Below are 23,717 nucleotides of genomic sequence, written 5' to 3' on the forward strand. Positions count from 1 at the left end.
ACAGGTACACGAAGAGCAGGAAGACCAAATGTATGGTTATGGTCAACATAGTTTATAGTGTAAATCCTTACAAAATCTATTATGCGCATTTCACGGAACTTTCATTTTTCAGTGTATAAGGAACATTTTCCCCAGAACCACTGGAGATAGGAAAGTGAAATTTTCTGCATACGTTGTTCATAGTATAAAACCACTTCCTGTGGTACAAATTTTTTCTGAGTGTATTTCTGTTAAAATTATTTACTTTTCTGTGAAGTTGGAATTGCTTTGTTTCATACGTATAATTTTTTAAAAATAAATTGTAAGAGCTCTAAAACTGATATTAAAAAGTGTTCCACACATTTGGTTATCTGATTACTAAGAATTACCCGCCACAATATGAAAGTTGTAAGTACAGTAATTTTTGTGGCAATGTTCCTTGTGTGACAGCATGTATTGCGAAAATTTCCAACAATGCCATGATCAATTTTTTTGAGGAAAAAATCAGAGAAAATTCCACATGCAAAATTTGGTTCTATTATCTTTCAAACACCAGAAACTGTGTTAGATTATGTAAACATCCCCATTTTCTCCTATGTCCCCTCTTAGAGTTGTCACATAAAAAATTATAGGCATTACTTTTCAGTGCGTCTTTCACAGACAAATATTATTACAACCACACTCCAAAACAAATCTAGATTGCAATATTTTTTTCTACTTGCATACTCCTTTCCGCCCCCCCCCCCTTGCCCGACACTTCTCTAAATAGTTATTTTATGTTTTTTAGATGCATAATACAATGATCATGCCCCTTCCCCACAAAAACAGCTAATCAGGTCATTTAATACCAGTGAACATTTAAATTGAAGATTTACAACAAGGAGGGTATAATTATAGCTGATGTATACAGGGTGTTAAGAAAAGGTACAGCCAAACTTTCAGGAAACATTCCTCACACACAAATAAAAAAAAAGATGTTATGTGGACATATGTCCGGAAACGCTTAATTTCCATGTTAGAGCTCATTTTAGTTTCGTCAGTATGTACTGTACTTCCTCGATTCTCCGCCAGTTGGCCCAATTGAAGGAAGGTAGTGTTGACTTCGGTGCTTGTGTTGGCATGCGACTCATTGCTCTACAGTGCACATCAGTACGTAGCATCAACAGGTTAGTGTTCATCACGAACGTGGTTTTGCAAGCAATGCAATGTTTACAGATGCGGAGCTGGCAGATGCCCATTTGATGTATGGATTAGCACGGGGCAATAGCCGTGGCGCGGTACGTTTGTATCGAGACAGATTTCCAAAACGAAGGTGTCCCGACAGGGAGACGTTCAAAGCAATTGATCGGCGTCTTAGGGAGCACGGAACATTCCCGCCTATGACTCGCGACTGGGGAAGACCTAGAACGACGAGGAAACCTGCAATGGACGAGGCAATTCTTCGTGCAGTTGACGATAACCCTAATGTCAGCGTCAGAGAAGTTGCTGCTGTACAAGGTAACGTTGACCACGTCACTGTATGGAGAGTGCTACGGGAGATTCAGTTGTTTCTGTACCGTGTACAGCGTGTGCAGGCACTATCAACAGCTGATTGGCCTCCACGGGTACACTTCTGCGAATGGTTCATCCGACAATGTGTCAATCCTCATTTCAGTGCAAATGTTCTCTTTACAGATGAGGCTTCATTCCAACGTGATCAAATTGTAAATTTTCACAATCAACACGTGTGGGCTGACGAGAATCCGCACGCAATTGTGCAATCACGTCATCGACACAGATTTTCTGTGAACGTTTGGGCAGGCATTGTTGGTGATGTCTCGATTGGGCCCCATGTTCTTCCACCTACGCTCAATGGAGCACGTTATCATGATTTCATACGGGATACTCTACCTGTGCTGCTAGAGCATGTGCCTTTACAAGTACGACACAACATGGGGTTCGTGCACGATCGAGCTCCTGCACATTTCAGTCGAAGTGTTCGTACGCTTCTCAACAACAGATCCGGTGACCGATGGATTGGTAGAGGCGGACCAATTCCGTGGCCTCCACGCTCTCCTGACCTCAACCCTCTCGACTTTCATTTATGGGGGCATTTGAAAGCTCTCGTCTACGAAACCCCGGTACCAAATGTAGAGACTCTTCGTGCGCGTATTGTGGACGGCTGTGGTACAATACGCCATTCTCCAGGGCTGCATCAGCACATCAGGGATTCCGTGCGACGGAGGGTGGATGCATGTATCCTCGCTAATGGAGGACATTTTGAACATTTCCTGTAACAAAGTGTTTGAAGTCACGCTGGTCCGTTCTGTTGCTGTGTGTTTCCATTCAATGATTAACGTGATTTGAAGAGAAGTAATAAAATGAGCCCCAACATGGAAAGTAAGCGTTTCCGGACACATGTCCACGTAACATATTTTCTTTCTTTGTGTGTGAGGAATGTTTCCTGAAAGTTTGGCCATACCTTTTTGTAACACCCTGTATATTTCATAAGCACTGGGATCATAATATTAACAATGATTTAGATGACTTGCTATTATGTCTTCAAGTACATGCACCAAATGAATAAATTACTACGGTTGTTATGTTTCTACTGTGTGCTTATCTTAATAGATCATACATCTTTTTTTATGAACTCTTCGTCCTGAATGTTTAATACGGCGCAAGCAAAGGCAGTTGGTTAAATGATGGCACCTGTTACATTTTTGCACTCATAGTAAGGGCGTCTCATGAAGTCGAAGATAATACACACGACTTTGTAAATTACGAAGCTGCGACATGGTCTATTTTATAAAAACAGATGTGAAGATGGTGATTATAGACTGAAACCTGTAGTCTGATGCCAAAAAGTTGTGACCATATACGTGGAGTAAAGGAAATTTATTTGGAAATTACATATATATGTTATGCAAGCCACTGTACAGTGCGTGGTGGAGGGTAATTTGCAGTAGTATTAGTATTTTTCTGTGACACTCCATTCATGTATTCTCTTCCGTTATTCTTATGGCCCATACGCGGGATAGAGGGGTCGGACAAATATATGAAAGCACCACGAGAAATGCAAGCTGCGAGATAAATGCAGATGCCTGTAGGTGGTACTGTTGAATTTGTGTACGAATGGCATCTGTTTAATTCCCTCAACACGTTACAAGTGTCAGCTGTGGTCAGGAAAATTATCAACACAGTTTTGAGTGCATTATGTTGGCGCTGAGTGCATTCGAAACTGGACAAATTATTGGTACTTATTAGAGATGGGCAAACTCTTTCATCCTTGGGAACTAGTTCAATGCTGACCGTTCTTTAATGGGAACCGTTCATTTTTACTCGTTCACCGTTCATTTGTGCTTGGTATATGGTTCTTATGAAAAACTGAAAACTAGTAGTGTAGGTGAGTGAAGGATGGAGGGCACCAAGAGGGGGCACTTGCCTCCCCCCTGGAGTACAGAGCTTTTTTCTTTTCCATTACAGAATTCTTACACACTTTTAGAAGTAATTTCTGTGATTCTGCAGAACCTAAGGGAAATAATATAGGGTGGCGCACGGAAAACCGGCCCCGAGTACAGACTGCTCGCCAATTACGGACAAACATGTAATAATCAGGCAGTGAAGAAATAACAAGCTCATGCAAGCAACAATTGCGAATCAATCGATGTCGATGTGTAGAGAGCTGGAGAAGAGAACATGAAAATCTCACGCGACGCGCATGGGCTATAGCTCATGTAGTCTCGTAAACCTGTTGGTAGCTGTCTCCCGACTTCATAGACCAGAAGTGTCTTGTACAAAATTCTTCGTTTCGACTTCCAATACATAGCTATGCTACGTTGTAAACAATAATCGTTTAAACCCTATATATACTTCACGTTGTCTCTGAGTTCGTAGGCGAAGTAAACACTTTATGGAAGCATAAAATAAAATGTGGTTTTCTCATCATACTTACGACACACGCTTAGTAAAAATTAGGTTTTTATGTTGCATTATTAAAGTTAATCAGTAGTAATAATAATTATTAAGTTCGCAGTAATAAGGTTTTTGGTTTGAAAGCTCCTTCTGAACAAATGTTTTTGAGATAATAACTAAATACGATTTTATGGCAATCTGTGTCTTTTCGAATGGAAAGGCACCGCTTCTCCTACTGAGCCAAAATGACCCACAACCCACTTTTTTTTTTTCAGAGAAATCAAACTAGCAGGAAACAACCAAACTTAAAAATAATTAGAGCCTTCCTAAATGTAATGTTTTGTACATGAAAGATACACGAAAATCGTTTTATATGAATTTTCTTGGACTAAAAATTAAGCAAATTATTGAAAGTTAGGTGCTAAATCAAGTCGATGAAACCAAAAAATATATGAATAAAAAAAAAAACTTGCCTTGTTATAAGTATGTCTTCTGCTGTTCATCGATATAATGAAGTGAGCTGATATGCCCTTTTGTTACCTGAAAAGACGTACCTATTACGTACAACGTAATTTTTATGTAATTTACGTAACTATAAAATACTTTTCGATTACCGGTCGTGGACGCTGAATAGCCAGAACCAAGTGCAAGAACAGTTTGGAACACACGTAAAATTTGCGAGCGCAGTGAACGAAACGAGCAACTGGATACTGAACTATAGTGATGGGGAGCTCGTGAATGAGTCGTTCAAATGAACGCTTCACTCCAGTGAAGTGTGAACTAACCACTCAATTTCACTTCAAACTCTCCACAGACAGCACACTTCACACTTTTTTTCTAGTTCGTTCACTCACTCTCTTCCCCTCTCCCTCTCCCACTACATTGGCGCTGCGTCACTCATTCTCCCTTCACTTCAGTCCCTCTGCTGCCTGTCGACGAACCGCGCGGTGAAATACACTGACAACAACAGTTGCACTTTGCTTTCCCATCACCTAAATCAGCGAAGAAACCCCAAATTTCACTACTTCTACAGAACAGACACAAAAATTGCTTTCCGAATAAAATAAAGAGGGATTTTACCTGAAATCGTACCAATGACTACAGGTGACACTTTACGTTTTAAATTTAGAGGGTTATTATTCTCAACAAAAATAAAATATACAGGAAAACTTCTGAATAATTACTTAACGTAGGTATATAAACTTTGTGACAGTGGTAAACATACTCATTCTATTTTGGATTAAATTTTAAAAGGAACATAAAATTGGACTGAATTTCGTTAGTAGCCCTAGTTTTCAGTCCATAAATACAACAAATAAGATTTCACTTGGCAGATGACGACTCTTTTTGGCGCTTCATGAGAAAATGTCGAGCAAGGTTAAACGTAATACCACAGTCTTATATTAGACTGTGGTAATACCTTCTTTATATGCGACAAGCTTCTCTATTTATCTGTCCTTTGTCCTCTTCGACCATGCTGTATTTAAGTTAACTCAGGTGCTGTAAGACGCAAAACGTTGCGTGGACGTTACTTCATAGTTCGGCCATCTATTGGTAAAATTATGAAGTATTACGAAGCTTTATTGTACGAGTGAGGCGAAGCGAGCGTAGCCGCGGCTGAGCGGCGAACTGGACAACTTCGCCAGGCTTCCGTACTTCATGAATGAACTACTTCATTTGAACACTTCACGGCAAAGAGTGAAATGAATGAAGTACTTCACGGGAATGAACGAGTTCGACCCATCTCTACTGAACTAACTAGGAGCAGTCGGCAGTGGAACTGAGACAGGTGGTCATGCGAAGAAAGACGAGTGCGGCCGAGGGAGACCGAGGCTGGAACGAGAACTGCCGAAGCGACCGCCGCGACCGAAGTGAACTAGTGAACTATGGACCGATCGTTCCTCGTTCCTGGGAACTGTGAGTAGACCGCCACGACCGAAGTGAACTATGAACAAATCGTTCCTTGGAATTCGTTCCTCGGTCCTTTCGTTCATCTTGGTGAACTGTTCCTTTGCACTCGTTCCTTCGCAAACTACCCATCTCTAGTACTTACATGGTGGGTGTTTCGGTATTTCAAGGGATGCCATATCAAAAATTTATACCGTATACAGGGAAAGCAGGAAAACGTCATCTACTAAGTCGCAATGGGGGCAAAAGTAAGAGCTGAGTGATAGTAACGGACTGTGATTGAAGACGACAACTACAAAAGTCACTGTCTCACTCGCGGACCCTGTCAGCGGCAAAACAACGCGAAAAAAGCTCATTAAGCTGGCAATTGCAGGGCGAGCATCACTGATGCAAATGCCGATAACAGGAAAACGTGGTGCTGAACCCATAAAATTTGGACTCTGAAGCAGTGGGAGAAAGTCATTTGGCCGAACGACTCACTGCACACTGTTTTCAACTTCTGGCCGAGTTTACGACCCAAGAGTGAAACACGACGGCAGTCGATTTACAACTTTGACACCCATATCGTGGTATTCCGTGAGCCCCATGGTTACTCTGCAAGGTCGGATTACTGCCAAGGATTATGTGACCATTTTGGCTGAATAGGTGCATCCAATGGTGACGCTGTATTCCGAGACCGCAGGGTCCCTCGCAGCTTCTAGGACTAGTTTTGTGAGCACGAAGATGAAGTGTCCTATTTCCCCTCGCCACCACTGTCACCAGATTTCAGTATTACTGAGCATTTGTTGTCTACTTTGCAGAGAAAGGTGCCTGACCGCTACCCTCCTCTACCATCGTTACCTCAGCTTGCGACTGTTTTGCTCGTAGAACAGTGTAAGACTCCCTCGAAGACTCGTAATTATCCATTCTGAGACTACTAGAAGCTAATTTTAATGTAAACGGCTTTAACACACCGTACCACGCACGATAATGTGTTTTGTTTTTGGTGTTTGCACATCGCTGTGTGTGATGTCAGCAGCAGAATGGCAGTACTGTCCTACTCACAGTTTTACGAGAACTACATTGTCTTTTTTTTCCAAGGATTAAGTTCACCAAACTTATCTGCTTCGCTTTCAAGCGAGGTGTATTACAACAGAAGACTGCCCTGGTTCTTCCTGGGAGATTAAAACTGTGTGCCGGGCCGCGACTCGAACTCGGGACCTTTGCCTTTCGCGGGCAAGTGCTCTACCTGATCTACCCAAGCACGACACACAGCTTTACTTCTGCCAGTATCTCGTCTCCTACCTTCCAAACTTTACAGAAGCTCTCCTGCGAACCTTGCAGGACTAGCACTCCTGGAACAAAGGATATTGCGGAGACATCCTCCAGGCTGTGGCTAAGCCATGTCTCTGCAAAACTTTCCTTTTGTTTCATGTTTCTTTCTCTTTGTTGTCTGGTTCTCTCTCTTCGTTGTCTGGTTCTGCCTCTTAGTTATCTGGTTCCTCTTCTTTGCCGTCTTGTTCTCTCACTTTCTTGTCAGGTTCTGTCTCTTTTGTTATCTGGTTCTGTCTCTCTCTTTGTTATCTGTCCCCCTGCTTAGCTGAGTGGTAACACAGTTGCCTACCCTGCAGTGGGCCCAGGTTCAATTCACAGCCCGCTTGGAGATTTTCTCTGCTCGTGGACTGGGTGCCGTGTTGTCCTCATGGTCGTCTCGTCATAACCGACACACGAGTCGCCCGATGCAGCGTCACCAGCAGCCGAACTTCTCCAGATGGTGCCTCCCGGCCAACAGTCCACACGATCATTTCATTTTTCCTTGTTATCTGGCTCTATAATTTTATTATGTGATTCTCTCTCTTTGTTGTCTGGTTCCCCCACTTTGTTGTCTGGTTCTGTCTCTGCATCTTTCTTTTTGTTATAGGCATTTATCCACATTACATTACACCAACGGTAAATCTTGACCAAGTCTTTTTTCAACTACACAGCATCAGCATGTACTGGCATGCTGTTTATCCTGTGTGTTGCATCGTATATACAGCGCGTTACAAAAAGGTATGGCCAAATTTTCAGGAAACATTCCTCACACACAAAGAAAGAAAACTTCAGCATTAATTAGCTAAATATCGGGCTTTGTCTCCTCCCCCAATCTCTGGCCATAAAACCACATTCTCTGTCCACGTCCTCCTGCCTGTCTCCCTATCCATCTGCTCCTTCCCTCCCCCTTTGCCCGTCTCCTCCACACCCTTCAGTGTGCCTCCTCCTCCTCTTATCTGTCTGTAGCTTCTTCTCTTCCTTCTGAGTCTGAAGTACTGTATGTACCAAGTTTGTAGAAATCGATCCAGAGGCTTAGGAGGTCTTTTTTACCCATGTCTTTGCCTATATTTCACACATATTTAAAATATTTCACACATATTTACATTGAACAATTGACACGAATGGGGGAAAGAAGTACAGTAGAAGAAGAATGGGTAGCTTTGACAGATGAAGTAGTGAAGGCAGCAGAGGATCAAGTAGGTAAAAAGACGTGGGCTAGTAGAAATCCATGGGTAACGGAAGAAATATTAAATTTAATTGATGAAAGTAGAAAATGTAAAAATGCAGTAAATGAAGCAGGCAAAAAGGAGTACAAACGTCTCAAAAATGAGATCGTCAGGAAGTGCAAAATGGCTAAGCAGGGATGGCTAGAGGACACTTGTATGAATATCAACAGCTCAGATGGAAACCCAGTTCTAAACAAAGAAGGGAGAGCAGAAAGGTGGAAGGAGTATATAGAGGGCCTATACAAGGGCGATTTACTTGAGGACAATATTATGGAAATGGAAGAGGACGTAGATGAAGATGAAACGAGAGATACGATACTACGTGAAGAGTTTGACAGAGCACTGAAAGACCTGAGTCGAAACAAGGCCCCTGGAGTAGACAACATTCCATTGGAACTATTGACGGCCTTCGGAGAGCCAGTCCTGACGAAACTTTACCATACGGTGAGAAAGGTGTATGAGGCAGGCAAAATACCCTCAAACTGCAAGAAAAATATAATAATTCAAATTACAAACAAAGCAGGTGTTGACAGATGTGAAAATTACCGAACTATCAGTTTAATATGTCATGGGTGCAAAATACTAACGCGAATTCTTTACAGACGAATGGAAAAACAGCTAGAAGCCGACCTCGGGGAAGATCAGTTTGGATTCCGTAGAAATACTGGAACACGTGAGGCAATACTGACCCTACGAGTTATCTTAGAAGAAAGATTAAGGAAAGGCAAACTTACGTATCTAGCATTTGTAGACTTAGGGAAAGTTTTTGACAATGTTGCCTGGAATACTCTCTTTCGAATTCTGAAGTGGCAGGGGTTAAATACAGGGAGTGAAAGGCTATTTACAATATGTACAGAAACCAGATGGCAGTTATAAGAGTCGAGGGACATGAAAGGGAAGCAGTAGTTGGGAAGGGAGTGAGACAGGGTTGTAGACTTTCTCCGATGTTATTCAATCTGTATATTGAGCAAGGAGTGAAGGAAACAAAAGAAAAATTCGGAGTAGGTATTAAAATCCGTGGAGAAGAAATAAAAACTTTGAGGTTCGCCGATGACATTGTAATTCTGTCAGGACTCGGAAGAGCAGTTGAACGGAATGGATAGTGTCTTGAAAGGAGGATATAAGATGAACATCAACAAAAGCAAAACGAGGATAATGGAATGTATTCGAATTAAGTCGGGTGATGCTGAGGCAATTAGATTTGGAAAGGAGACACTTAAAGTAGTAAAGGAGTTTTGCTATATGGGGAGCAAAATAACTGATGATGGTCAAAGTAGAGAGGATATAAAATGTAGACTGGCAATGGCAAGCAAAGGGTTTCTGAAGAAGAGAAATTTGTTAAGATTGAGTATATATTTGTCAGGAAGTCGTTTCTGAAAGTATTTGTATGGAGCGTTGCCATATATGGAAGTGAAACGTGGACGATAAATAGTTTAGATAAGAAGAGAATAGAAGCTTTCGAAATGTGGTGCTACAGAAGAATGCTGAAGATTAGATGGGTAGATCACATAACTAATGAGGAGGTATTGAATAGAATTAGGGAGAAGAGAAGTTTGTGGCACAACTTGACTAGAAGGAGGGATTGGTTGGTAGAACATGTTCTGAGGCATCGAGGGATCACCAATTTAGCATTGGAGGGCAGCGTGGAGGGTAAAAATCGTAGAGGGAGACCAAGAGATGAATACACTACACAGATTCAGAACGATGTAGGTTACAGTAGGTACTGGGAGATGAAGAAGCTTGCACAGGATAGAGTAGAGTAGCATGGAGAGCTGCATCAAACCAGTCTCAGGACTGAAGACCACGACAACAACATTCGTAAACATATTTCACCTGCACCGCTACCGAATTTTTTCCTGCTTTTTCGTTTTCGTGCAGCTCAGTGTTTATGATGTCATATCTCCAGAACTGTGTGTCGCACAATGATATTAATTTGCAGGTACGTCCACCGACGTATGTAGATATTGTCTGCAAAATGTCTGGCAAAGAGAGATAGCAGTAATGAAGTTCAAATTGCCCTGAGCACTACGGGACATAACCGCTGAGGTCATAAGTCCCCTAGAACTTAGAACTGCTTAAACCTAACTAACCTAAGGACATCACACACATCCATGCCCGAGGCAGGATTCGAACCTGCGACCGTAGCGGTCGCGCGGTTCCAGACTGCAGCGCCTAGAACCGCTTGCCCACTCCGGCCGGCAGGAAGGAAGTAATAAACTAAAACGTCATGCACGATGCCGCAGTTTTTACGCGTCCGAGTGCTTATGACGTCTTATCGCCTGAACCGTGGCCTACGATAAATACAAGCTGTGTGACGTCAGCAATGTAATGTTCGTGGTTGTGGCCAACGATAAATACAGGCATACTGTGTCTGTGTGTGCCAAAGCCCTTTGGTCAAATCATTGATAGTGTACTAGGGAAGCTTTTAGCAAAGCTCTTTGATAAAATTTAGAGTGAGGCCATTGTTTAGACGTCGTGTAACCTGCTGTAGTGTGAGACATAACAGTCCAGTGAAACCCATTATTATTCGATCCAATTTGAAATTAACAGGAGTCACTGCTGTAAACAAAAGGTAGTGGTATAGGTAAACTTATACTTACAAAGTTGTTACAGTGAAACTGGTTACTAAATTATAATTGTATTGAAGTATGTAAGTCCTGTAATTGGTAGGAATATTTAGGATTAACGTAATTAGGTGAAATCTGGAACAAGTGATGGAGTACAATGGTCAAACTTATTTCTTTGAAACTGAGATGGATTTCTGTTAAAACAGTATCTAAATTAAAGTATGTGGTATTTAAGGGAAAAACCAACTGAGAGAGTCAAAACTGATTAGAAAATTAAAATGTAACTAACGAAAATGCTAAAGTGGCATGTAAAGATAAGCAGTTCTTTACGTGTTTTCTCAATAATAAATAAAAGACCTAGTTTGACACATTCAATGGGAGACTTCGAATCATATACATTGGTAGGAACATTTTCCGAACCATTTATCTTTTGTAGTTAATAAAAACAGTAAAAATATTGTTAATACTACATATTTTGAGCATTTGTACACTCTCAAAATGTTATACGCTTGAAAATTCACCTATGCATTTGATCTATAAGAGCCAATGCAACTGTTGAAAAGAGATTAATTTTGAGGTAACAGTTTTAATTGTAATTTTATTAAAAAAACCTTTATAACAATACCGAGAATTGTTTGGAATTGTATATAAAAGGGGCAGCCATGTTGGCACAAGGAGGTCAGTACTTTGTGATCATTCGTTGCAGTAAGGTGTACGTCAGTGTCTTATGAGATTTTGTGCAAGAAGCATGTAACTGCTTACGTGTATGCTTTACGTAAATTCGTGCAGTAAACTTGTCAGATTGGCAAATTGTATGGAATATGTAATAAGACTGATCTATCACTACACCAGTGTACATAAGAAGGTTAAAAACTAAAGGATATAATAAAAAGAAGTTCTGAAACATAATGTTGGATTTACTCATTCTTGGCATAAAACACCAAGTTACATTGGTCATACAGAATCTCAGTGACTGTTGCAACAGGGGATCGACAAAAGGGACGGAATTTTAATATTTAATTTTGCAGTATTTGGTTTAACAATTCTTTTTGAGATGTATTAACCGTAATAAGCAGTTGCAGTCTTACGAAGAAATAGCTGCAGCAGTCAGATGCACTCGAATTGGCTGCACTTTGGATGATGTTACGCGTAAATATAAAAAGAAAGGATATGGAAAGAGATGGAAACCCAAGTGTGTTCACAGTTTACATAAGTGAAATAAATGTGTTTATTTGTACTCCAAATAACCTAACATATCCTTCATAAATGCCTCATTGGTTGATCTACATGTTGGTTCACTTGTTTCTGGAATAATGGGTTTCGAGCAAAATACTGAAAGCTGCAATAGCGTTAGCCTGTTGCAAAAAGCTTTAAATTAGCCTTAGGACTATCTCTTGCAGAAATAACATTCATGGTTTAAAGAATGAAACACTGCGCCAGTTATGTATTTTTTCATGATGTACACAATGCTTTGCGACAATTTATTCTCATGATCAGGTACTAATATTTTCGTAGGTATTTAATGTAACGCTTCGAAAAAAGGTCCAAAAGACATCTGCCCGGTTGCGGGTGAACATAATAATGTAACTGCGAGCAAGAGAGGCAGAAGACCACGCATACGAAAAGCAATAGAATACCTATGTGAATATTTCCTTTTGTTGTTGTTGTTGTTGTTGTCTTCAGTCCTGAGACTGGTTTGATGCAGTTCTCCATGCTACTCTATCCTGTGCAAGCTTCTCCATCTCCCAGTACATACTGCAACCTACATCCTTCTGAATCTGCTTAGTGTATTCATCTCTTGGTCTCCCTCTACGATTTTTACCCTCCACGCGTCCCTCCAATACTAAATTGGTGATCCCTTGATGCCTCAGAACATGTCCTACCAAACGATCCCTTCTTCTAGTCAAGTAGTGCCACAAATTCCTCTTCTCCCTGATTCTATTCAGTACCTCCTCATTAGTTATGTGATCTACCCATCTAACATTCAGCATTCTTCATTTCGAAAGCTTCTATTCTCTTCTTGTCTAAACTGTTTATCGTCCATGTTTCACTTCCATATACGGCTACATTCTATACAAATACTTTCAGAAAAAGACTTCCTCACACGTAAATCTATACTCGATGTTAACAAATTTCTCTTCTTCAGAAACGCTTTCCTTGCCATTGCCAGTCTACATTTTATATCCTCTCTACTTCGACCATCATCAGTTATTTTGGTCCCCAAATAGCAAACTTATCTAGTACTTTAAGTGTCTCATTTGCTAATCTAATTCCCTCAGCATCACCTGATTTAATTTGACTACATTCCATTATCCACGTTTTACATTTGTTGATGTTCATATTATATCCCTCTTTCAAGACACTATCCATTCCGCTCAACTACTCTTCTAGGTCCTTTGCTGTCTCTGACAGAATTACAATGTCGTTGGCAAACCTCATAGTTTTTATTTCTTATCCATGGATTTTAATCGCTATTCCACATTTTTCTTCTGCTTCCTCTTCTGCTTGGTCAATATTTACGGACTGAATAAGATTGGGGATGGGCTACAGCCCTACCTCACTCCCTTCTCAATCACCCACTGCTTCCCTTTCATGCCCCTCGACTCTTATAACTGCCTTCTGGTTTCTGTACAAACTGTAAGTAGCATTTCGCTCTCTGTATTTTACTCATGCCATCTTCAGAATTTGAAAGACAGTATTCCAGTCAACATTGTCAAAAGCTGTCTGTAAGTCTACGAATACTAGAAACGTAGGTTTGCCTTTCTTTAATCTAAGATAAGTCGTAGGGTCAGTATTGCCTCACGAGTTCCAACATTCCTAGAGAACGCGACTGGTTTTCCCCGAGGTCGGCTTCTACCAGTTTTTTCATTCCTTTGTAAAGAATTCGTGTTATTATTTTGTAACCAACGCATGTTACACTGATAGTTCGGTAATTTTCACACCTGTCAACACCTGCTTACTTTGGGATTGGAATTATTATATTCTTCTTGAGGTCTGAAGGTATTTCGCCTGTCTCATACATCTAGCTCACCAGATGGTAGAGTTTTGTCAGGACTGGCTCTCCCAAGGCTGTCAGTAGTTATAATGGAATGTTGTCTACTCCCGGGGCCTTGTTTCGACTCAGGTCTTTCAGTGCTCTGTCAAACTCTTCACGCAGTATCGTATCTCCCATTTCATCTTGATCTACATCCTCTTCCATTTCCATAATATTGCCCTCAACTACATCGCCCTTTTATAGACCCTCTAAGTACTCCTTCCACCTTTCTCTTTTGTCTTCTTTGCTTAGTACTGGTTTTCCATCTGAGCTCTTAATACTCACACAGGTAGCTCTCTTTCCCCCAAAGGTCTCTTTAATTTTCCAGTAGGCAGTATCTATCTCTAACCCTAGTGATAAATGCCTCTACAACCTTACATTTGTCGTCTAGCCATCCCTGCTTAGGCATTTTGCACTTCCTGTCGATCCCATTTTTGAGACCTTTGTATTCCTTTTCGCCTGCTTCATTTACTGCATTTTTATATTTTCTTCTTTCATCAATTAAATTCAATATCTCTTCTGTTATGCAAGGGCTTCTATTAGCCCTCATGTTTTTACGTAGTTGATCCTCTGCTGGCTTCACTATTTCTACGTTTTTGCAGTTTCTTCAGTTTTAATCTACAGTTTATAAACCAAAAAAATTGTGGCCAAAGTCGACATCTGCCCCTGTAAATGTCTTACAATTTAAAACCTGGTTCCTAAATCTCTGTCTTACCATTATATAATATGTCTGAAACCTTGTAGTGTTTCCAGGGCCCTTCCACGTATACAACGTTCTTTCATGATTCTTAAACTAAGTGTTGGCTATGATTAAATTATGGTCTGTGCAAAATTCTACCAAGCCGGTTCCTCTTTCATTCGTTACTCCCAGTCCATATTCACCTACTAGTTTTCCTTCTCTTCCTTTTCCTGTTATCTAATTTCAGTCCCCCATTACTATTAAATTTTCGTCTCCCTTCACTATCTGAATAATTTCTTTTATCTCATCATACATTTCATCTATTTCTTCATCATCTGCAGAGCTAGTTGGCATATAAACTTGTACTACTGTAGTAGGCATGGGCTTCGTGTCTATCTTGGCCACAATAATGCGTTCACTGTGCTGTTTGTAGTAGCTTACCAGCACTCCTATTTTTTTATTCATTATTAAACCTACTTCTTCATTACCCCTATTTGATTTTCATTACCCCTATTTGATTTTGTATTTATAACCCTGTGTTCACCTGACCAGAAGTCTTATTCCTCCTGCCACCGAACTTCGCTAATTCCCACTATATCTAACTTTAACCAATCCATTTCCCTTTTTAAATTTTCTAACCTACCTGCCCGATTAACGGATCTGACATTCCACACTCCGATCCGTAGAACGCCAGTTTTCTTTCTCCTGATAACGACGTCCTCCTGAGTACTCCCCGCCCAGAGATCCTTTTGGTAATGAGAATAAATTCTACAAAAAGTCTATTAAGCATGAGAAAATACGCGACTAGTGCTGTGTTTCATTATTTAAATCGTGAACTGTAGAGTTGTGAATGAAACTAAGAAATGGCATTTCTTAAATGAGAATTGTGTATGCAAGTACGGCAGATCAGGTGCACTAGGGCAGACTGAAACGCCTGTTCGCCTACTCCCAGATAATTTTCGTTGTTCTGTATGTTCTCGCAGTGTGCCTCACAAAGAAAATGCCGGAGAACGCTTCGAGGTTTCAGTCGCTAATTTTCCGTTTCTCTTTCCTTCCCACGCACCGCAAACGTATGCAATGTTAACTGCCCGGCATCCATTCCGAAACGATTACGCAGAAAAATTTTACGATCGTGTAATAGCTCCACTGAAGTAGTTTGGTCAAAAAAAGTTGGATGAAATTTTTGACGAAGCACAAGTTTGTGTCAACCGTGGAGGTTAAAATAAGAGGAGATGGAGCGTCCTATGCTTAGTACAAGCGACGGTTAACACTACCTTGCTGACGTCACACGCACGGGCGCTCAGGCTTGGACTGCGTGTCGTGTCGGATAGGTTCATCGTTCGGTTTCGTCACACATCCGATTTCTGCGGAACACTTCATGTCGACTTACCTGTTTTCTCATTTCTGCAAAAGCCACAGACCTAGGAGGTGTAGTGGCAAAATTGCGTGGTGGAGCTGAACGTTGCTGCAGTTTTATGTTGGCAGCGCCGAGCGCCGATTCGTTAGCATTTCTCCTCACGCGTCTCCACCCTCCGCAGAGACCAGTCTTGATTTTTATTCGTCATCTGCAGCAACTGTTTTTGAAGAATGCCGATGTGAAGAAATAGCACTAGTTGTTTTAAAAATTGTCTTTTAACGCAACTGTTGTGCTATTTTTTCACACTGGAAGTATTGTTATTACATTAACATCCCCCCCGCCGGCCGAAGTGGCCGTGCGGTTAAAGCCGCTGCAGTCAGGAACCGCAAGACCGCTACGGTCGCGGGTTCGAATCCTGCCTCGGGCATGGACGTGTGTGATGTCCTTAGGTTAGTTAGGTTTAAGTAGTTCCAAGTTCTAGGGGACTGATGACCTCAGAAGTTGAGTCCCATAGTGCTCAGAGCCATTTGCACCATTTTTGAACATCCCCCCCCCCCCCCCCCCAATCGAGCAGTCGGTCTACTACTCTGGTGCCACCTATACTTGCTTCACACAGTCAAAGAGAAAGACTGGACGCGATGAAAACTCAAAAAGTATTAAGACTCGTTCACACTAAATTATGTGCTGCTACAGTTTCAACAGAACAAATTCCAATATTTTCCACAAGTGTAATAAAAATATAATATAAAATAAAAATATTGACACTCGATATAGCCGTCTGATGTCCATACAGGGTGTTACAAAAAGCTACGGCCAAACTTTCGGGAAACATTCCTCACACAAAGAAAGACAATATGTTATGTGGACATGTGTCCGGAAACGCTTACTTTCCATGTTAGAGCTCATTTTATTACTTCTCTTCAAATCACATTAATCATGGAATGGAAACACACAGCAACAGAACGTACCAGCGTGACTTCAAACACTTTGTTACAGGAAATGTTCAAAATGTCCTCCGTTAGCGAGGGTACGTGCATCCACCCTCCGTCGCGTGAAATCCCTGATGCGCTGATGCAGCCCTGGAGAATGGCGTATTGTACCACAGCCGTCCACAATACGAGCACGAAGAGTCTCTACATTTGGTACCGTGGTTGCGTAGGCAAGAGCTTTCTAATGCCCCCATAAATGAAAGTCAAGAGGGTTGAGGTCAGGAGAGCGTGGAGGCCACGGAATGGGTCGCCTCTACCAATCCATCGGTCACCGAATGTGTTGTTGAGAAGCGTACGAACACTTCGACTGAAATGTGCAGGACCTCCATCGTGCACGAACCACATGTTGTGTCGTACTTGTAAAGGCACATGTTCTAGCAGCACAGGTAGAGTATCCCGTATGAAATCCTGATAACGTGCTCCACTGAGCGTAGGTGGAAGAACATGGGGCCCAATCAAGACATCACCAACAATACCTGCCCAAACGTTCACAGAAAATCTGTGTCGATGACGTGATTGCACAATTGCGTGCGGTTTCTCGTCAGCCCACACATGTTGATTGTGAAAATTTACAATTTGATCACGTTGGAATGAAGCCTCATCCGTAAAGAGAACATTTGCACTGAAATGAGGATTGACACATTGTTGGATGAACCATTCGCAGAAGTGTACCCGTGGAGGCCAATCAGCTGCTGATAGTGCCTGCACACGCTGTACACGGTACGGAAACAATTGGTTCTCCCGTAGCACTCTCCATACAGTGACGTGATCAACGTTACCTTGTACAGCAGCAACTTCTCTGACGCTGACATTATGGTTATCGTCAACTGCACGAAGAATTGCCTCGTCCATTGCAGGTGTCCTCGTCGTTCTAGGTCTTCCCCAGTCGCGAGTCATAGGCTGGAATGTTCCGTGCTCCCTAAGACGCCGATCAATTTATCCGAACGTCTTCCCGTCGGGACACCTTCGTTCTGGAAATCTGTCTCGATACAAACGTACCGTGCTAATCCATACATCAAATGGGCATCTGCCAACTCCGCATTTGTAAACATTGCACTGACTGCAAAACCACGTTAGTGATGAACACTAACCTGTTGATGCTACGTACTGATGTGCTTGATGCTAGTACTGTAGAGCAATGAGTCGCATGTCAACACAAGCACCGAAGTCAACATTACCTTCCTTCAACTGGGCCAACTGGCGGTGAATCGAGGCAGTACGGTACATACTGACGAAACTAAAATGAGCTCTAACGTGGAAATTAAGCGTTTCCGGACACATGTCCACATAACATCTTTTCTTTATTTGTGTGTGAGGAACGTTTCCAGAAAGTTTTTCCGTACCTTTTTGCATCGATGTATCCGGATAAACGCGTCGCTGTTTTATATCGACATTTTTGGAGATACATCGATATTTTGCCAACAGACCTAGCATACGGCACAAATCTGGACGAAATCGGTGACGACAGGTAGGCGCGGTGCCCTTTCGATGTCGCAACAGCCAACTCAGATGTCGGCTCCCGTCACGGTCCACCCTTTGCACGAATGTTTCATCGCCACTGGCTTGTTGGATCAGTTCCCCACAAACTTCCAGTCGATTTTCTTTCTGTTGTTCAGTCATCAAACGAGGAACAAGTTTTGTTGCCACTAGACGCATATTCTCCTTTTCCGTCAAAATTTTAGGGCGTGGCCCAGTTGAATGCAAACCCGTACTGCGATTAGCACGCACCAGATTGTTAATTCTCCGAATGTGTGGGTCACCAGCTGAATGGTCCCCGATCACCTTCAACTCACTGGCGACCGCTTTTAAATCGTGAAAAACCATCCGTAACACCCAGAGCCTCGTTGTTTCTGTAACCTTTTTTTAAAAGCTGAATCGTTTCTGCAAACTTTTTCCTGAGTTTCACGCAAAATTTTACGTTGCATCTTTGCTCCACAGAATCGCTTATTTCAGAAACTGCTACTAATACTTAAACACACTGCACTCAAATAACAATAGCAATGAAACTTCCTGGCAGATTAAAACTGTGTACCGGACCGAGAGTCCAACTCGGGACCTTTGTCTTTCGCGGGCAACTGCTCTACCAACTGAGCTACCCAAGCACGACTCACGCCCCGTCCTCACAGCTTGCACTTGCCCGCGAAAGTCAAAGGTCCCGAATTCGAGTCTCGGTCCGGTACACAGTTTTAATCTGCCAGGACGTTTCATATCAGCGCACACTTCGCTGAAGAGTGAAAACCTCGTTCTGGAAACAATAGCAATATCACGAAAACTGATCGACAGCCCAAAAAAAATGTGGATGTAAAGGGGGGAAAGCGCAAAACCGTGCTGCCAACCGCCTAACACTAAATATCTCCACAGGAGCGTAATTCGAGATGCCCGGTTGTTTTCAGAACAGACCTCGTATATTCATGGAGCCAGGCACACTTCTGCGAAGATACTCCGGCCTCTGTTTTATATATATATTTATAATTTATATACTTTCCTGACTTGCCACGCCGCCACTACCGTTAGCGGGCTGCAACTTCTCCCACAGGCGCTCCAGATTCTCCTTGTGATCACAAATCCCTACAGCTGCTCATAAAAGTTTTCAGGAGTGAATGTAGACATTTCCATTTCGTCATTTTTTCTGTTTTCCGTCTTTCCTTAGTTGCTTTAAATTCCTGGAGATATGTTCCGTCTATGCAGCTAATTGAAGGGAGTTTGTTTATTGCCATATGCGTCTTTCTTTTATTTGGCAAGCACCTTCGTTGGAAACTAAGGAGTATACATCTCCAGGACGACACACGAGTCAACAGCGCTGGAAATCGTAAGTAACACCGAACGATAATTTCGCATTACCAAATTTGTGTTACAAAAGTTGATTCTCACCTTAAAAAACTAGAGTAAAACACGACAAAATGTAACATGGCAGCATACTGTATCTACCACATAATCCGTTTATTGCGTGCATAAAAAGAAACTTGTATTACAGGCCACTGAAGATGCTTCCCAAATAAGAGAAACGAAATGCGTATGACGATAAACGAACTGCCTTCAATTAGTTGCACAGTCGGAACATACCTGCACGAATTTCCGCTTCGTCCCGCCGGCTGCAGAATGTCTGTCAGAACTCTGTCCACTCACCTTTGACGTAGTGCTCCTCAAACCTGGACCGCATCAGCTTGTACAGCTCCAGGTATTTCTGGTACTCCGTCTTCTTGCGGGAAACCTCCTCCATCAGCTGAAACACACAGACACGAAACGAATGTCAGTACTTTCTCGATTTGCTGAAATACTGCACATAACTGCATCAAGCATCCGAAACTAAATCAACCTTTGATTTGTATAGTCCAGCTGGGACTATGAGCTCTGTTCAAAAATATGTTGTAACATTCATAATTTCGCGCCAATTGGATGTTGGAGCGACATGCGACTGGTACCGCTGCATATGCCTGTGTTTAGCGCGGGTTCCACCGTCGTGTGTCTGCTAGTTATTGGTAAGTGCTGTGTCGGGTAGAGCGTTGTGTGGCACAGTTCGCGAATTTCGAGACGGCAGAGTTCGAGGAGCAACGTGTCTGCATTAAATTTTGCGTGAAACTCGAGAAAACCTTTACAGAGACACACCAAATGATCCAGGAGGCCTACGGTGATGAGTGTTTTAAACCGTACTCGGTGTCACGAGTGGTTCACACGCTTTAGAAATGGCTGGACGTGAGATCCTGACACGGCAACGTGTTGCCGCCAAATTCGTTCCACGGCTCACGAGTCCAAACCAGAAACACCTTCCCCTAAACATGAGCAAGTCTAAAGGAGTCGAACATTAATTACCTGAGCTGTTTTCTTTAAAATTCGGACCCCTCACCCCTCGTGAGATTTGGCGAGATCTAGTCGGACCCCCCTTCTCACGAGAGGTTTATCCCGTAGTTCAGCGAAAATTAATTTTTTTTATTTCTCTTAAACGTTGATTATAAACTTAAATAAAACTATCTTTTATTTCTAAAGTGAATTGGACTGTTTTTGTTACACGTGATTAAAAACACTTCATTTCTAAACATGCCAACCCTAAACAGTGTTCAGTTGGACACAGACCGATGGACAAAAATGTTCCAAGAAAGCAGCATTAACAGTGTTCGACGAATTCCTAAAAAAATGGCCTTTTACTGGTACGTTACGTACACGAAACGTCACTGAACCTTTACTTACTTTGCAGGTGAAGGACACCAGTTTGTACCTTCCCTTGAACTGTATGGTTACGTAACTTTTCAATTTCTTGACTTATATAGTCACTAAGAGAATTCTCGGCGGTGAACTTCAGCTTTGGGCGACCGCTGTGGCCGAGCGGTTCTCGGCGCTTCAGTCTGGAACCGCGCGACCGCTACGTTCGCAGGTTCGAATCCTGCCTCGGGCATGGATGTGTCTGATGTCCTTTGGCTACTTAGGTTTAAGTAGTTCTAAGTTCTAGGGGACTGATGACCACAGATGTTAAGTCCCATAGTGCCCAGAGCCATATGAACCATTTTGAACTTCAGATTTGCTTCCTTCCATAAACCATTAACTTTCTCGCAGATTAAATCTGTGTGCCGGACCGAGACTCAAACTCGGGACCTTTGCCTTTCGCGGGCAAGTGCTCTACCGACTGAGCTACCCAAGCACGACTCACGTCCCGTCCTCACACCTTTACTTCCACCAGTATCTACCAGTAGCTCAGTCGGTAGAGCACTTGCCCGCGAAAGGCAAAGGTCCCGAGTTCGAGTCTCGGTCCGGCACACACTTTTAATCTGCCAGGAAGTTTCATATCAGCGCACACTCCGTTGCAGAGTGGAAATCTCATTCTGGATAAACTTCTTGTTCGTAGATGTGTTTCGACTTGCCGAGAAGCCGCTTAACATACGAGGTCTGTTTAGAAAGTTCCAGAATTTTGTCCACAAAATTTTTCTACGCTTACCTTTGAGTTGCACGGCATCCTTCGAAATACCCTCCCCCACAACTGACACGCTGCCGCCACTTCCAGGAGCAGTCTCGGTTCGCCCTTGCTGGATTGCGCGAGGCGCAGTCTGCGAATTTTCTCGTCTATCGTCGGAAACCTTCGTCTTTTCAATGGGGTTTCAGCTTTGTAAATAAAAAAAAAGAGTCTGCGGGCGCCAGGTCTGGAGAGTACGGCAGCACAGTGATTTCGTTTCTTGCGCCATGATCACGCACCACCAGGGATGACGTTTCCTTCTCTTATTTTGTCGCAGGCGTCGCAACGCGTCCCCATAGTACCACCGATTAACAGTTTGTCCCCGCGGCACGAATTCATGATGATCTGATCCTCCAAAATCACGGCTTTGACATTTCACCTACCTGATGCCCTGTTTTTCGTCTTGGAGAACCTTTTCGTACCCATTGTATTCTCAACATCATAAGCGTGCACCACGTCTCACCAGCAGTCATGATTCTCTGAAGGTACATCTCGTTCTCATTTTCGCGATCCAAAAGCTCTTCACAGATTGCGAGGCGGATATCTTTTTGGTCTTGACTCATGAGCCACCGGGCGAACTTGGCGCAAACACGAATTGCCCAAGTCTTTCGAAATGCACAATAGACCTGATCTGATAGGACGCTTACGTACGTGCCACCTGTAAGACTCGTATCTAGACCTATCAGAAGTCCCGTATCACTCCAACAGCACACGCCCACACCAATACGGAGTCTCCACCAGCTTGAACAGTCCCCTGCTGACATGCAGGGTCCACGGATTCATGACGTTGTCTCCACACCCGTACACGTCCATCCGCTCGATACAATTTGAAACTAGACTCGTCCGACCAGGTAACACGTTTCCAGTCATCAACAGTCTAATGCCAGTGTTGACTGGCGCTGGAGAGGCGTAAAGCTTTGTGTCGTGCAGACATCGAGGGTACACGAGAGGACCTTCGGCTCCAAAAGCCCATACCGATGATGTTTCGTTGAATGATTCGCACGCTGACGCTTGTTGGTGGCCCTGAATTAAAATCTGCAGCAGGTTTCTGAAGAGTTGCACTGCTGTCACGTCGAACGATTATCTTCAGTCGTCGTTGTTTCTGTTTTTGCAGGATGTTTTTTCCGGAGACTTGATGTTTTACTGGATTCTTCATATTCACTGTACTCTCGTGATGTGGTAGTGCGGGAAAATCCCCACTTGATCGCTACGCGGAAATGCTGTGTCCCATCGCTCGTGCGCCGACTATAACACCAGGTTCAAACTCACTTAAATCTTGATAAGCTGCCATTGTAGCAGCAGTAACCGATCTAACAACTGACGCAGACACTTGTTGTCTTACATAGGCGTTGCCGACCGCAGCGCCGTATTGCGACAGTTTACATATCTCTGTATTTGAATACGCGTGCCTGTAGCAATTAGTTTGGCCAACTTTGAACATGCCGTTTGCAGCAACCGTATACACAAATTTGAAAAATATGTAAAAAAATCAGCCAACCGGTTGCATAGGTTTTCTATATGCCTCGACCAGGTTTCGTCACCTATAAGGGTGACTTCATCAGAAGGTAAGGTAATTACATGAAGAACATCTTTCACGATATGTTCTTCTTGTAATTATCTTACCTTCTGATGAAGTCACCTTAGAGGTGACGAAACCTGGTCAAGGTATACAGAAAACCTATGCAACCGGTTGGCTGATTTTTTACATAATTTTCAAATTAGTTTGGCGCTTCAGAGTATGTGTACAGAGATTGGTTTCGTGGGATTGTTCTGGCGTAACCACAGGCGCCGTATCGAAGACGAAGAACGCGAGACCAGAGAAGGCGGTGAAACGGCGTCGGCCAATGGT

The 23,717-nt window shown here is 42.7% G+C and overlaps 1 protein-coding gene across 1 annotated transcript in view; it reads right to left on the minus strand.

Annotated features, from left to right (window-relative positions):
• Nucleotides 1-23,717, minus strand: part of LOC124552657 (tyrosine-protein kinase Fer-like) — a 627,186-nt gene that overhangs the window by 190,280 nt on the left and 413,189 nt on the right. The window contains exon 3 of the mRNA XM_047126982.1: nt 20,053-20,149. Within this exon, the coding sequence (XP_046982938.1) occupies nt 20,053-20,149 (97 nt within the window). The remainder of the gene's footprint in view (nt 1-20,052; nt 20,150-23,717) is intronic.

The sequence above is a fragment of the Schistocerca americana genome, chromosome 10 (assembly GCF_021461395.2).
Source record: "Schistocerca americana isolate TAMUIC-IGC-003095 chromosome 10, iqSchAmer2.1, whole genome shotgun sequence".
Taxonomy (NCBI): Eukaryota; Metazoa; Arthropoda; class Insecta; order Orthoptera; family Acrididae; genus Schistocerca; species Schistocerca americana.